We start from the raw sequence: 15,143 nt of genomic DNA, 5'->3' as shown, positions 1-15,143 counted from the left end.
AATTGCAAATATAAAAATGAACCTCAGTTGTTCTTCATATTTGTTAATGGTAGATTAAGTTACAAGGAACTATAGTTAAATTGGAAGTAAATGAAGGGATAGGCCGATGGCATTGCCGTGGTTCCTCAAACTACATACACGCACACATGCGCACGTATACACACACACACACACACACACACACACACACACACACACACACACACATAGCTCCTTCCCTCTTCCCCCGTTTCTCTCACTCACACTATCTCACAAGTTGAAGTGGGTGTATTTTTGTAAGTTCACAGCATTCTCCGCAGATCGGGCAATATACACGTAATTATGAACTGCGAAGGGACCTTTACAACACATACTGTTAGCGTGGCAAAAAAAAAGCAAGATCCCAAGTAGTCTGGATTCTCCGCGCCTTCCAAACAAGAGAAGCACGAGCCATGCTGACACTTTATAAATAACTTGTCGTACTTCTGTTAGATTATTGCTGTCAGCTATAAAACTCATGGAAGGTGGGAGAAAAACAGCTACTAGAACCAGTGCAGCACTTGTTCACAAATAATGTACGTGCTGTTCAACACTTCAGTTACTGGGAAAGATTACAAGAACTGAGACTTTTTCACTACTGTCGTAGAGAACAGTACATGATCATCTATATTTTACAAGATAATAATGGGTCAGACAATAAATAATCTCGATATCAATTTGTTATGACCATCAATGCCTAGGACGTCTCTGCCACGTAAAGAGAATACACTCCAGAGCCACAACCAGAATTAAAACACTTAAGGAGAACGCCTTTGCAATCAGAAGTACACTCCTTTACAACGCCCTGCCGATACACCTGAGGGATCCAAATAACCGTAGCGTAGAGAAATTAAAGAAGGACCTGGATGAATTTCTCGGTACATTTCTCTGTACATTGAACATATTACCCCCCGATACCCAACTCTGCAAGTTGCTTCAGAATGCCTCTCCGCAAGGTAGTATCGTAGGCATTTTTCAAGTAAAAAAAAAAAAAAAAACACAGCACTGCTCGGATTCTGAATTGCAAAGACATTCTGAATCTCATAAGTGATAAAAAGTAAGGGATCCAGAGTGCACATATTTCTTCTAAATCCAAACTGACGGTTAGATAGAAGATTTTTAGACTCCAAAAACCAAACTAAACGCATATTAACCGTTCTTTCATTCCATTCATTTTAGTTCTCCAATCTCTGTCGATCATAAGACCAATACAGAATCCAAGAACTTGGTGACTTACACACACACACACACATACCTGTGGGTTCCTGTAGATTATAGTTCAGGCAGTAGATATACTGCCCTTGGCCACGCTGATGCGCCGCCACTAGTAGAATCCGTCTGCCCTCCTCAGAGACAGCTGGTCGATTATGCTACTCTCGGCCTGGAGGTGGTAATGGGGTAGCTTTGGCTGGCCCGCTAATGTACAGAGAAATTCATCCAGGTCCTTCTTTAATTTCTCTACGCTACGGTTATTTGGATCCCTCAGATGTATTGCTAAGGCGTTGTAAAGGAGTGGACCTCTGATTGCAAAGGCGTTCTCCTTAAGTGTTTTAATTCTGGTTGTGGCTCTGGAGTGTATTCTGTCTATGTAGCATAGACGTCGTAGGTGTCGATTTCTCATAAAAACTGATATTGAGATTATTTATTGTGTGACCCATCATTATCTTGTAAATATAGATGATCATGTACCATTCTCTACGACGCTCTAGTGAAAGGAGTTTCAGTTCTTGTAATTTTTCCAAGTAATTGAGGTGTTTAACAGCACATATTTTATTTGTGAGCGAGCGCTGCATTGGTTCTAATAGCTCTTTTTCTCCCACCTTCCATGGGTTTTATAGCTGACAGCAATAATCTAACAGAAGTACGACAAGTTATTTATAAAGTGTCAGCATGGATCGTGTTTCTCTTGTTTGGAAGGTGCAGAGAATCCAGCCAGCCTGGGATCTTGCTTTTTTTTTGCCACGCTAACAGTATGTGTTGTAAAGGTCCCTTCGCAGTTTAAGATAACCCCAAGATCCTTTACGTGTTCTTGGGTGACTATGTTTGAACCATCTTGTGATATGTATGTGTGATAATCCAAATAAGAAATCCTTTAAACAATTGAACATATTACCCCCGATACCCCACTCTGCAAGTTGCTTCAGAATGCCTCCCCGCCAGGTAGTATCGTAGGCATTTTTCAAATAAAAAAACACAGCAATGCTCGGATTCTGAATTGCAAAGGCATTCTGAATCTCACGAGTGATAAAAAGTAAGGGATCCAGAGTGCCCTTATTTCTTCTAAATCCAAACTGACGGTTAGATAGAAGATTTTTAGACTCGACTCCAAAAACCAAACTAAACGCATTTTAACCATTCTTTCATTCCATTCATTTTAGTTCTCCAATCTCTTTTCAAATCATCCCAGGTTACCCGTTTATTAAAAAAAGTTTAACTGATCGAAGTTCAAAGGCTCTGGATACAATTTTTGGAGATACGCTGCACACACGTGTAGACGGATATATAACTGATATATAATTTCATGACCCACATAAAAAACGAAGCATAAATTGTGTCCAGGTATAAATGTACGACAGGCTTGAGAGGCATTGCAGGGTCGACATAGAATCTGAGTAGAAAGGACTTGACCAAGAGACCCTGCCTTTCACATCGAACCGCTTGACACCCACGGATTTTACTAATGAATCCGTCAAGTCTCATGAATCATTCAGTGCATCAGAGGAAATTTTGGTCAGTCAGCTTTCGTGCCTTTTGCGCCGCGTCATAGAGGCGACCGTTGCGAGGCGGGACTAGGGGGACGGGGCGGGGCGCTGTTACTCAACGCCTATTGAACGGACTCCTCTTCCGCCAGACAGCCCGAACTCTACGTACAGAACACTAAACAGTTTTAATTTAGCAAAAATGACGGATTTTTTGTTATTTACCCAGCTACTGATTTATGTTTCCCCACTTGTTTAATATAAACATGCTAGCGTGTAGTGAATGAAGATCGTAGATTTTTGTCTATAACGAAAGCGGATGCAGAGAGGTAAATAAGATATACGTGAATAATCAAACGAATAAAACAAATAAATATGCAATTAGTTATTCAAGTCATTACAGTATACAGAATATGTTATGAACTTCAGTGCCACTCATTTAGTGACGCTTTCTGAATTCATCCGACTCCTTCCCACGTTAGTCCATGACAAACCCACTTCCCTAACACCTCCCTACCTCCCACCTTCACCCTCCCATTCTCTTGCCTTTGTCCCGTCTTTATGATACTTTCTCGAAGAGTGATGCTGTCGTGTTTGCACTATGTTGGAGTCTGTCTCTAAACAATTCAGCTCATCATTTTCCAATGTTATGTGAAATTTGAGCCACTTTTATTCCTTAATTATCAATTAAATAGCAACTCTAATAACAATAATAATAATAATAATAATGATAATAACAACAATAGTAATAATAATAATAATAATAATAATAATAATAATAATAATGATAATAATAATAATAATAGTAGTAATAATAATAATAATAATGGATACATATTCCAACGGTTTTTCCCCACTTACAAGGGAAGTAGAAAAAAGGCACAAAATCCACTCCTACCCATTCCATTCCATATTCCACTCCCATTCACCCCCCCCCTCTCTCTCTCTCCCTCTTGGCTCCTCCTGGATGACATTCCTGCATCTCTGCATCTCGCCCACTGCCCTGGGTTGGTCAGAAGCAATGTAGAAAGACACAGCGCATCCACAACAAGGCCGCTTCATTTAATCGGCGAGCCCCCTCACTGTTCCCTCATGCAGAAAAAGAGAACAGCGAGAAATCCCTTCGGGCTGTGCAAAAATATCATTCACACATACTTCAATCCCACACCTTTCCATGCATCACAGCATCAATACATAACCATTCTCCATTCACCCCTATCTTTTGTCTTCTCCCTTCTTTCCTCAACAGACATTCCCCTCTTTTTCAATGCCCCTTTCACCCCATCCATCCATCTCATCCTTGGTCTCCCCCTCATGTTCATTCATTCCACCTCTGCCTTCCACAGCTCTTTTACTTATCTTTCTTCGCTCATTCTTTCCACAAGTCCAAACCATCCCAGTACTCTTTCAACCCTATCTCCCAACTCCCTTTCCAACCCCGTTCTCCTCCTGTTGCAAGATAACTGAAAGGAAGAGTCAACCCTTTAGATGTTTAGCGTGCACACGCGCGCACGTACACATGTGGTGTGAAGAGGAACTCCGTCGTCTCCAAACAACTTTCAGGGGATCCGCTATTGTGCTCGGAACCGACTCCCAAGGGATTCTCCATTGTGCTGGGACCTGTCTCCAAGGGACGGACCATTGTCATCGGATAGGAACAGTCACCAGAGAGCCAGGCGTTTTAGGCTACGCCCAACACCTGCGGAAATAATAGATACTTCTCCTTTCGTCATTGCCAACTTTTCCAGATCAACTTGCGTCAACATTTCATTTCTTGATCACATATTTCTCGTACGTTCTCAATCCTTTGTAAATCCTATGTAAATATATCCCATGCATGGATACTGAAAGTCCAGACTCAATCCATGCATTGTAAATAGTAGATTAAGGAAATAATATATTATTATGACAACAGCCTACTTGTACCCGTGTAAATTAGAATATATAAACTCCCCGAGTCTGCCTCGGAGGTTGCTTCACGAATTGTAGACAGAGAAGTCTGAGGCATTAAAACAAACATACCTGCTCCTTGTTTGCCTAACCATACATCAAATGTAAATCTTAACTACAAATCTATTCTCCTCACCTCCTCGTCTTTCACTCTATCCTCGTTCTTTGGGGTGGGGAATTCAGCAGTGGCTCTGATCTTATCTGAGTTTATGTGTATTCCTTCTTTGTTCACTGTATGGCCAAAGAAAGTAAATTTTTTTTTTCTTTAGAAATGAGCATTTAAATTGAATCTTGAGGCCAGCATTGCTGATGGTGTGTAAGATGACGTACCGAAGGGGAAAAGAGATTTGCCTAATGTCTTTAAAAAGGCTATTCATGAGTCGTTGTAATGCACTAGGGGAGTTTTTCAGCCCGAAAGGCATACGATTAAATTCGTAATGACCCTTATTAGTGCTAAAGGCAGTTACTTGTTTAGACTCTTCCATTAATTGTATCTGCCATAAAGCAGATTTGTGGTCTAAGGTTGAGAATACCGTATTTCCTTGGCCCAGTGATTGAAGAACGTCTGCCATAACTGGCATTGACATGCGGTCCGGAATGGTGTTTGTGTTCACTTTACGGACTTAGCTTCCCTCTTTTTATATTGTCGTATATTGCCGTGCCAACATGGTTGTGATTGGAATGGCTTAGTAGTGTGTGTCGGACATTCAGATCGCCAGTGATATGGTTTTCAGAGGTTCCTCTGGCGGAGCAATTGGTTAAACCTTGTTCCCTGAGGTAAGGTCTTCTTGGTGGAAGGTACATGGTGGATATTATGATAGGGCCTGCTTCTATCTGTACTGCTAGAACCGAATCTAGTATTATTTTGTGGTTCAAGCCTGATCTTACAACAATAGCTACTCCATCGTTGATTTAATTATTCCATCACTCGTATTCCACTGGTGCACTTCGTACCGCAGTGTACGAGTTTGTGTGTACGTTTACACTCGTGTGTAAACCAAGATCTATATACACCCTTTGTGTAAACATAGCTTGGCGGGAAGCTAGTTATTTTTTTCGCCAGCCAATACCCAAAAAGTCACCAGCAAAGCATTCTTTGTGTGACGGATACGCAAGTTTGCTATTAAAACAAGTAGCAAAAGCGAGTAGCATGCTAGTGAGAAATGCCTAGTGTGCCGTCACCTATTGATTGTGATATGCTATTAACATTGTTTATATATTCGTTATTATTGTTATTACTATTACTATTATTATTATTATTTTTACATACATACATACATATACCAAGGCTTTTTCCCCCTTACTAGGGAGGTAGCCAAAAAGGACAAGGCATAAAATCATTCCCACCCATTTCATCCCCGAAAACACTCCACACCCCTCCACCCTCCCTCCCATCTTAGCACCTCCTAGATGACGGGTCATCCCTGCACCCTGTCCACTGCCCTGGGTCAGTATTATTATCAAATGTATTATTATTTTTATTAATTATTATTATTATTACTATTATTATTATTATTAATAATATTATTATCATTATCATTATTATTATTATTATTATTATTATTTTTATTATTATTATTATTATTATTATTATTATGGGGTGAAAGGGGCTTTGATGAAGAGGGGAATGTCTGTTGAGGAAGGACGGGAGAGGACAGAGGACGGGTGAATGGAGAATGGTTGTATATGGATGATGTGATGCACGAGGTGGAATGGGTGGGGGATGGGGGGTGAGGTAGTGAGAAAAATTTGACGCAGCCCGAAGAATTTTCTCCCTGTCTTCTCCTTTTCTGTATGAGGGGCCGATTTAATGAAGCGGCCTTGCTGTGGATGTGCTGTGTCTTGTGACACTGACCCGTCATCCAGGAGGTGCCAAGATAGGAGGGAGGGTGGATGGTGGAGGGGAGTGGAGTGTATTAGGGATGGAATGGGTGGGAATGGTTTTTATGCTTTTTTCTTTTTGGCTACCTCCCTTGTAAGAGGGAAAAAGCCTTTGGTATATGTATGTACGTATTATTATTATTGTTATTATTATTATTATTATTTATTATTAGTTATTAATTATCATTATTATTGTTATTATTATTGTTGTTATTATTACTATTGTTATCATTACTATTGTTATTATTATTGTTATTTTATTATAATTATTATTATTTTTATTATCATTATTTTTGCTATTATTATTTTTATTATTATTATTTGTTATTAATTATTTTTGTTATTATTATTTTTATTAGTATTTATTATTATTATTTGTTATTATTTTTGTTATTATTTTTATCATTATTATTTTTATCATTATTATTATCATTATTACTATTATAATTATTATCATTATTTGTTATTATTATCATTATTATATTATTATTATTTATTATTATTATTATTTTGTTAATACTATTATTTTTATTATTATTATTACTATTATTATTTATTATTTTTATTGTTATTTTTATTATTATTTTGTTATTAGTTATTATTATTATTTTTATTTGTTATTATTATTTTTGTTATTATTATTATTATTGTTATTATTATTTGTTATCATTATTAGTATTGTTATTATTATTATTATTATTAGTCAATATTATTATCATTATTAATTTTGTTATTATTATTATTTTTGTTATTATTTTTATTATTATTATTTTTGTTATAATTTTTATTATTATTATTATTATTTTTGTTATAATTATTATCATTATTATTATTATTATTATTTTTGTTATTTTTATTATTATTTGTTATTATTGTATTTGTTATTGTTATTATTATTTGTTATTATTATTATTATTTTTGTTATTATTATTTTTATTATTATTTTGTTATTATTATTATTTACTATTATTTTTTTATTATTAATTATTATTATTATTATTATGTTATTATTATTATTTTTGTTATTATTATTATTATTTTTGTTATTATTATTATTTGTTATTATTATTATTATTTATTATTATTATTATTTGTTATTATTATGTCTTGCGACACTGCTTCTGACCCAGGGCGGTGGGCAGGGTGCAGGGATGACCCGTCATCCAGGAGGTGCTCAGATGAGAGGAAGGGTGGGAGGGGTGTAGTGTGTATTTAGGGATGAAATGGGTGGGAGTGTTTTTATGCCTTTCCCTTTTTGGCTACCTCCCTTGGAAGGGGGAAAAAGCCTTGATATATGTATGTATGTATGTTATTATTATTATTGTTATTATTATTATTATTTATTATTATTATTATTTGTTATTATTATTATTATTTGTTATTATTATTATTATTTGTTATTATTATTATTTGTTATTATTATTATTATTTGTTATTATTATTATTATTATTATTATTTGTTATTATTATTATTATTTTTTATTATTTTTTTTTATATTAGATTATTATGATTATTATTATTATTATTGATGAATAAGGAAAATGGAGGAGAAATAAGAAGAGGTGAAAGCAATTATTAAAATGATGAGAGCAGGCAGGTAAAGCACCTGGGTTGGATGGGCATCATGCGGAGTGTCTAAAAAAAAAGGGAGGTACAGTGATGGTGGACCGGCTGGTGAAGTTGTTTAAGGTTCGTCTAAAAGAGGGTAGAGTGCCGGAGGACTGTAAGAGAGCCTGTATAGTCCCGCTTTATAATGGAAAAGGGGACAAGTGTGAGTGTAGTAGTTTCAGAGGGATCAGTTTGTTGAGTGTACAGTAGTTGGGAAGGTTTATGGGAGGGTTTTGATTGAGAGGATTAGGAGATGAACAGAGGGAGTAATTTGTGAAGAACAATGTGGGTTTAGGACAGGTAGGGGTTGTGTGGATCAGATTTTTGTGGTAAGGCAGATATGTGAGAACGATTGAAAAGGTAAGGATGTTTTTGGGCCTTTGTGGATTTGGAAAAGGCTTATGATAGGGTAGACAGGAAGGCACTGTCTGTGGAAGGTATTGTAGATATATGGGATAGGAAGATAGCTGTTAAGAGCAGTCAAGAGTTTTTCCAGAGTAGTAGAGCTTGTGTTAGAACTAGAAATGGAGAGAGTGGTTTGAGGTAAAGGTGGGACTTTGACTGGGATGTGTTATGTTGCCTTGGCTGTTCAATTTATACATGGATAGGGTGGTGTAAGAGGTAAATGCAAGAGTAATGGGCTAGGGATTGAACATGGTTAAGGAAAATGGAGGAAAATGGGAGATAAGCCAGTTGTTGTTTGCTGATGACACTGCGCTTGTGACAGGATCAGAGGAGGGGTTAAGGAAGTTAGTGATGGAGTTTGGGAAGGTGTATGAAAGAAAGAAGTTGAAGATAAATGTAGATAAAAGTAAGGTGTTGAGATGTACAGAGACGATGACAGCAAATTGGAAATGAGTACTAAAGAAGAGAAAATGGAGGAAGTGGATAGCTTTAGATGCTTGGGTGTGAATGTGGTGGGAAAGGGAGGAGTGGAGGTGGATGTAGAATGTATATTGAGAGAAACAAGTAAATGCCTTGGTGGATTAAAAAGTGTAATGAGAAATAGACATTTGGGATTGGATGCTAAGAGGAGAGTGTATGAAGGAGTGATTGTGCCGACAGCACTGCATGGAACAGAAACATGGAACATAAGAGAGGAAGAGTTTAAATGTGTTTGAGATGAAATGCATGAGAAGCAGATCCCATCACAAAACAACTGGACATCATTGCAACATATGATGGAACATGGAAGAAAGGAGACCACAGTTGTTGTTGATGCTGAATCTGGGAATGTCACTGACTTTGAGATTATTTGAAATTTTTGTTCAGTTTGCATTGCCAAGAAAAAGAAACCAGACGAAGAATGGACTGCATAGTTCGACAGACACAAAGATGTCTACCACAAGGACTTTGATGGAACACCAGCAGCTATGGAGGCAGAAGCAGCAGTAAGGTTATGGCATGATTCTACCAGGCCTGTTCCTGAAACAAATCTCCAGAACTATATGATTTCTGCCCTCAGGACATCAATTCGCAGTGCTTTTACCAAAGGGCACTGGCTTAGGGTGAGACATCAAGCAGCCACTCAGTGAAACCACCATATCAGAGCAATATTCCTTCAGACAAGCAGGAAGAGATAAAGAAGATTTATATTGATCTCAACAGGATAGAGCTGCTTGAGAGATGCCTGAAAATTCGCACTCAGAACATTAATGAAAGTTTACACTCAAATCTGTGGTCTAAGTGTTTGAAGACCAAGTGCAGTGGACCAAAACGAGTAAGATTTGTAGCTGTTGTAACTACTCTAAACCACAATTTTGGCTACGTTGACACAAGTTTGCTTATTCACCTTGGCTTTTGAGCTTCTCAGCACACACTCTTAGGATTAGCCACCCAAAAGGCATAAAGGAAAACACCAACAAAAAAAGACAACCAAGCGGTCAAGAGAAGAAAAATCAAGTCTTACGAGGCAGGAGGCTTTTAACCTGGCAACAATGAGGAGGGTGGTGCCCTCTGATAACTTCACCTGAGTCAATATCCTGCAAATTAGAAAAGACCAGGTGCCAAACAAGCCTGAATGTTACAATAAACCCTTGTTTTATCTGGTTTTACCTTATCCCAGTATATGTAAAATTATACCAAACAGAGCTTGCAAACTTCATGAAACTCACTCAACAGAAAATAGCTCATATATTGAAACTAAAGTTATTGACATTTTGATCTAAACTCTATTTCTTTTCAAGTGATTGTTTATATACATATATCTACAGGATAAAAGAAGATATTTTTTCATTGAGGGATTTTTAAAAATATTAAGGCTATCCAATGAGTTTTTTCTGGAAAAAAAAATGTCACCAGTATTTAACTTATTTTTTGAAAATGGCATTTGATAATTGAAATCTTCCTCAATCAAAATTAAGCCATATGTACCTACTGTATCCATACTAACTTTCAAAATAGTAAGTTGAAAAATAGTTGAGCTATAATGAAAAATGCCAGTAATTTTTTTCAGCGTTGATTTATTTCATATCTCAAAAAATAATGATCATATTTCAATGCAACTTTCAGATTTTATACTAGATACAAAGGAATTGCAAAAAAAAAAAAAAAAAAAAAAAAAAAGAATTAATGTCACCCACTAAGTAACTGGCGGTGCCTCCCTTCAACTCTTAAGTGATAATGATAATATAGTCACCTTAGTTACATACTGTAAGCTAAGCTACATGGTTTATGCATGAGTGGTTTTGCAGGAGGTACAGATGATGTGTATAAACCCAGTCTGTGGTACTTTGATTTTTTTTTTTTTTTTTTTGTAAGGCTTTTTCAATCACATATGTTTCAGGTGTGATTTGTCCCAGGGCATGTGGAGAAATATATACAGAGTATTTCAGTCTCCATAGGAACATCTCATGGCCAAAAAGCAAAGAGTAACCAATATTCTTTCAATCATTGTAACCGCCTTAAGCATGTTAATGTCTTGCTTTTCAACGAGTGGACTTAGTGTAGTAAGGGCAATAGCTGTGAACACGTTTCTTCATCCATTTGTAGGTAATTAAATCAATCATCTAAGTGTAGCCTCAGCTCCTTTAAGTTTATGTGAGATAGTCATCCTCTTTACTGCAGCCTTTCCTTATCCCACATTTTTCTCTGCCTTCTTTTCTTCTTTCTGTCTTTACCACAGCTCTGAGTGTTATAATGAGGAATTCTAGTTCTACATTGTGTATTGCAGTTCTTATCACAGTAAGAACATAAGAACATAAGAAATAAAGGAGACTGCAAAAGACCATAAGGCCTACACTAGGCAGCTCCGTATCCATCACCACCTGTCGTCCCCATCCATAAAGTTGTCCAATCGTTTTTTAAAACAACTGATAGTTTCAGCGCTTACTACGTGGTTACTAAGTTTATTCCATTCATCGACCACCCTATTTGTAAACCAATTCTTGCCTATTTCCTTCTTAAATCTAAATTTGTCCAGTTTATACCCATTACTGCGAGTCCTGCCCTGTTGTTTTATTATGATGACCTTGTTTGCATCACCCTTGTTATAGCCTTTGATCCACTTGAACACTTCTATTAGATCACCCCGCACTCTGCGTCTTTCCAGAGAGTGTAAGTTTAGGTGCCTAAGCCTCTCTTCGTAAGGCAAATTTCCGAGTCCTTGTATCATTTTGGTCATTCTTCTCTGTACTGATTCTAGTGAATTTATGTCCATTTTGTAGGACGGAGACCAAAACTGTACCGCATAGTCAAGGATGGGTCTAACTATCGCTAGATAGTTACTCCGTAGCAAGGTGATGGCTAGGGATGTTATTTTTTAGATCTTTTCTAACCCTACTTCATGTGGGGGTGAGCAGAATGGGTCCTAAAAAGAACTGCTCAATTATGCAGGCTGTTGACAAAGGAGAACACTAGGCCTACACTACCTACCATGTAGTTTGAGACTAAGGACTTTCAGAGAACTGGGTTAGTAATGGAAATAATGAAGATATTGTTAGATAGTATGAGGAACTTTTTTGACAGTGATTGAATATACAGTCAGTTCTAGTTACCACCTCACACTTAGCATTGACTTACCAGGTGGGAGTTAATCCTGGGGGCACAAGATGGTGAGGCAAATATTGGTCTTCTTCTGGGAAGAAAAGTCTGGAAGAAGTCCTAAGCCCTCAATGAGAGAACATACAGGGTCTAGCATGCAAACGGCTGTGGGAGGCAGAAAGTGGGCTTGGCATCAGTATTCAATTTTGCTCTGTACAAGGATTTGGTAGAGATTATGAAAAGGTATTCTATCGATTCCCTAACTCCCTTTGACAATAACACAAGATCACAAGTTTGAAAGCTGGAAGATTTTGGATATTTAATGTGAGTGATTCAAGAAAGGTGAAACTCAAGGATCAGGCCTAGAAACAGTCTGTTTAATGAATTGTGTTACCTAAATGTATGGATACGGTGTCCATGGTCTTTTGGAACAAATAGTGTACCAGCCCCGCAGTGTCAAGTTGACTTTTTAGGTTATGGAACCCAATCCTAGGACCTAAGTCCAATTGACTTGCTTGCCCCTTCTCCCAGTTGGCTATGGTGCTATGAGGAACTCAACTTCCAAATGGGGGGATGGAAGATATACTGTAGTGGTTCCATGCACATCAAACATGGTTGGAAGGAGTATGGGGTTGGGGGGTGGTAGGTATTGGGAGTCAAGACAGCGATAATGAAATGTGTGGTATAGTGCTTTGGCATAGGGTACTAGCATAGTGCAGGGCACCATAGTGTAGTGGCATGCCCTAACCAGCAGTGACGCTTCCCGTACCAGTGCCCTTTCATATGGCCAACAAGGCCCCTTCTCATATTTATATTAGGCTTGGCAGCGTCTTCGCCCCGTGTAGCGAAAGCAGCTCTCCCACGCCGACAGTTACTCGTTAGCCTCCTTACGCGCGTGACGTGCCCTCATGTATCCATAACCTACCGATTAATAAACGTGAATCGTCCTCCCCGCGTTTCACTGCCTCCCCTTACATGATTGCTTGCAAACATGGCGCAATGAGCAGGATTGCTTGCAAATTGCAACAGTGAAACATGGGACGATACGCAATTCGGTGGGGCGTACGTGAACGAAGCGCTGACAGAACTCGGCGACAGTGTACTTGCTGGACCGTGAGTGCAGTGTCGTGCAGTGTACATGCTGGACCATGAGTACAGTGCCGTGTAACAGTGTGCATGCTGGACCGTAAGTGCAATGCCGTGCAACCGTGTGACGCGCTCTCGTGGACACGTAGTGGTGCGAACAAAGGGGCCTTTTATATCCCACTCCCCTGGATATTGAACCACCCGGCCGAGCCCTACCCACCGCGACCGCAACCTACGCCCGGAGCCCAGCTGACCCAAACAGGCCACGCCCACCCAGCCGAGGGACTCGTGCAATGCCTCAGCTCCCTCCCTGTAGTACGTCACTGCAGGAGGGAGTGACCAAATGCCGTTCACACAAGACGGCGAGGGTGACGGTCTCGGATATCCAGGATGACCCGCACACATGCGCCGTGTCGGCATGAAAAAGTGCTCCACGCCATGTGTATTCCCCACCCCCCGCGCACCATCAGCGGCCCCCCGCACTTTCCCCAGGGAAGGCTGCCACTGGCCCCCAGGTGTCTGACGGCTCCAATAGCTCTCCGCCACCTGTCAGCATCTGCTTCGGAAACATGTCCTCGAGCTTGCTTATGCTGGGGATATCCAGAGCCAGCTTACAGCCGCCGCTCTCGGCGCCGATGTACGTAGCCGACGGATCACACATACACCCCCCCCCCCGCAGCGTCACCCCCTCTGCGGGGTTATTTACGACGGCGGACGCCCTTTACGGTTATTGGCAAGTGGACCTTACATAAGGGGACCATCTCCTCGCCACATTCATCACCCCTTAAGGACGATACACGCACTGCCGGGGTTCGATAGGCTTTGCGGCCACCTGCAACGCCTACTGCCTCCGTGGAGGCAGTAGGCTCTGTAAGGCGTAGCCAACTAAATTAAAGTAGTGGGTGATATCCTCCTATTCGACGAGGGCCTCCCCTCCCACTTCCGGAGGATTCACCATATGCTCACTAGGTGCCGCAACCACGGCGTTATCCTTATCAAGGAGAAATTCACGGTCGCTGCCCCCAGCGTCAGGTTCTGTGGCTACCGTCTCTCCGTCGACGGCATCTCCGCCGACGAGGACAAGGTCAGGGCCATACGGGACTTCCCCGCGACCGCCAACTTGACCGATCTACACCCCTTCATGGGTTTGGTGGACCAATTGGCGGATTTCACCCTGGCCATAGCGGCGACGGCTCAACCCTCACGGCCTCTAATGAGCCCTAAGCGCTCATTCACCTGGAACCCGGATCACGAAAAGGATTTCGTCGACGTCAAGCGGGCTCTGTCGTCACCACCTGTACTGGCGCCCTTCGACCCCACCCTACCAGTGGTACTGCAGACAGATGCGTTGCGCCTCTACGGCATAGGGTACGCCCTCCTCCAAGACCACGGTCAGGGGCATTTGGGTCTCGTCCAGTGTGGCTCGCGGTTTCTGACGTACGCCGAAACCCGATACGCCAATATCGAACCGATGCTGCCACGTGGGCCGCGTCCAAATGCAAACTATCAGTTTGGACTGCCCACTTCACGTTGATGATGGACCATCGTCTGCTCATCCCCATCCTCAACTCCTACACCCAGGACGCCGTCGAGAAACCCCCGCCTACAGTGGCTCAAGGAGAGGCTCTCACCCTTCGTTTTCACGGCAAAGTGGTGCGCTGGGGAGCATCTCTGCGTCCTAGACGCCCTCTCATGAGCCCCGGTCTCCCGCCTTACGCCGGAGGACGAGACCAACTGCGACAAGGACGTCCCGCACGTCAGGAGCGTCGTCACCGGCAACGCCGGCGCTTCGCGAGGAAGACCCGTCGCCCGCCGCCGACAGGACGCTCCAGGAACTCCGGGCCATGGCATGGATGGACCCCGCCTACGGCCACCTGCTTACTTGCGTGTTCTCCGGGTTCCCGTCCAACCGCTTCGCC

General features: G+C 40.6%; 1 protein-coding gene across 1 annotated transcript; it reads left to right on the top strand.

Annotated features, from left to right (window-relative positions):
* Nucleotides 1-14,182: 14,182 nt before the first annotated feature.
* On the top strand, nucleotides 14,183-14,758 carry LOC143036525 (uncharacterized). The gene has a single exon (XM_076203993.1). It carries the CDS (start codon nucleotides 14,183-14,185, stop codon nucleotides 14,756-14,758), a length of 576 nt encoding a protein of 191 aa, XP_076060108.1.
* The last annotated feature ends 385 nt before the right edge of the window (nucleotides 14,759-15,143 follow it).

The sequence above is a fragment of the Oratosquilla oratoria genome, chromosome 2 (genome assembly GCF_046742065.1).
Source record: "Oratosquilla oratoria isolate Oo_2021 chromosome 2, ASM4674206v1, whole genome shotgun sequence".
In the NCBI taxonomy this organism is placed as follows: domain Eukaryota; kingdom Metazoa; phylum Arthropoda; class Malacostraca; order Stomatopoda; family Squillidae; genus Oratosquilla; species Oratosquilla oratoria.
The sequence above is the reverse complement of the archived record's forward strand: the minus strand, read 5'-3'. Positions and strand labels throughout refer to the sequence as shown.

Excerpts from the sequence above, each read along its gene's own strand:
- LOC143036525 (XM_076203993.1), top strand. The coding sequence starts at position 14,183 with ATGCTCACTAGGTGCCGCAACCACGGCGTTATCCTTATCAAGGAGAAA.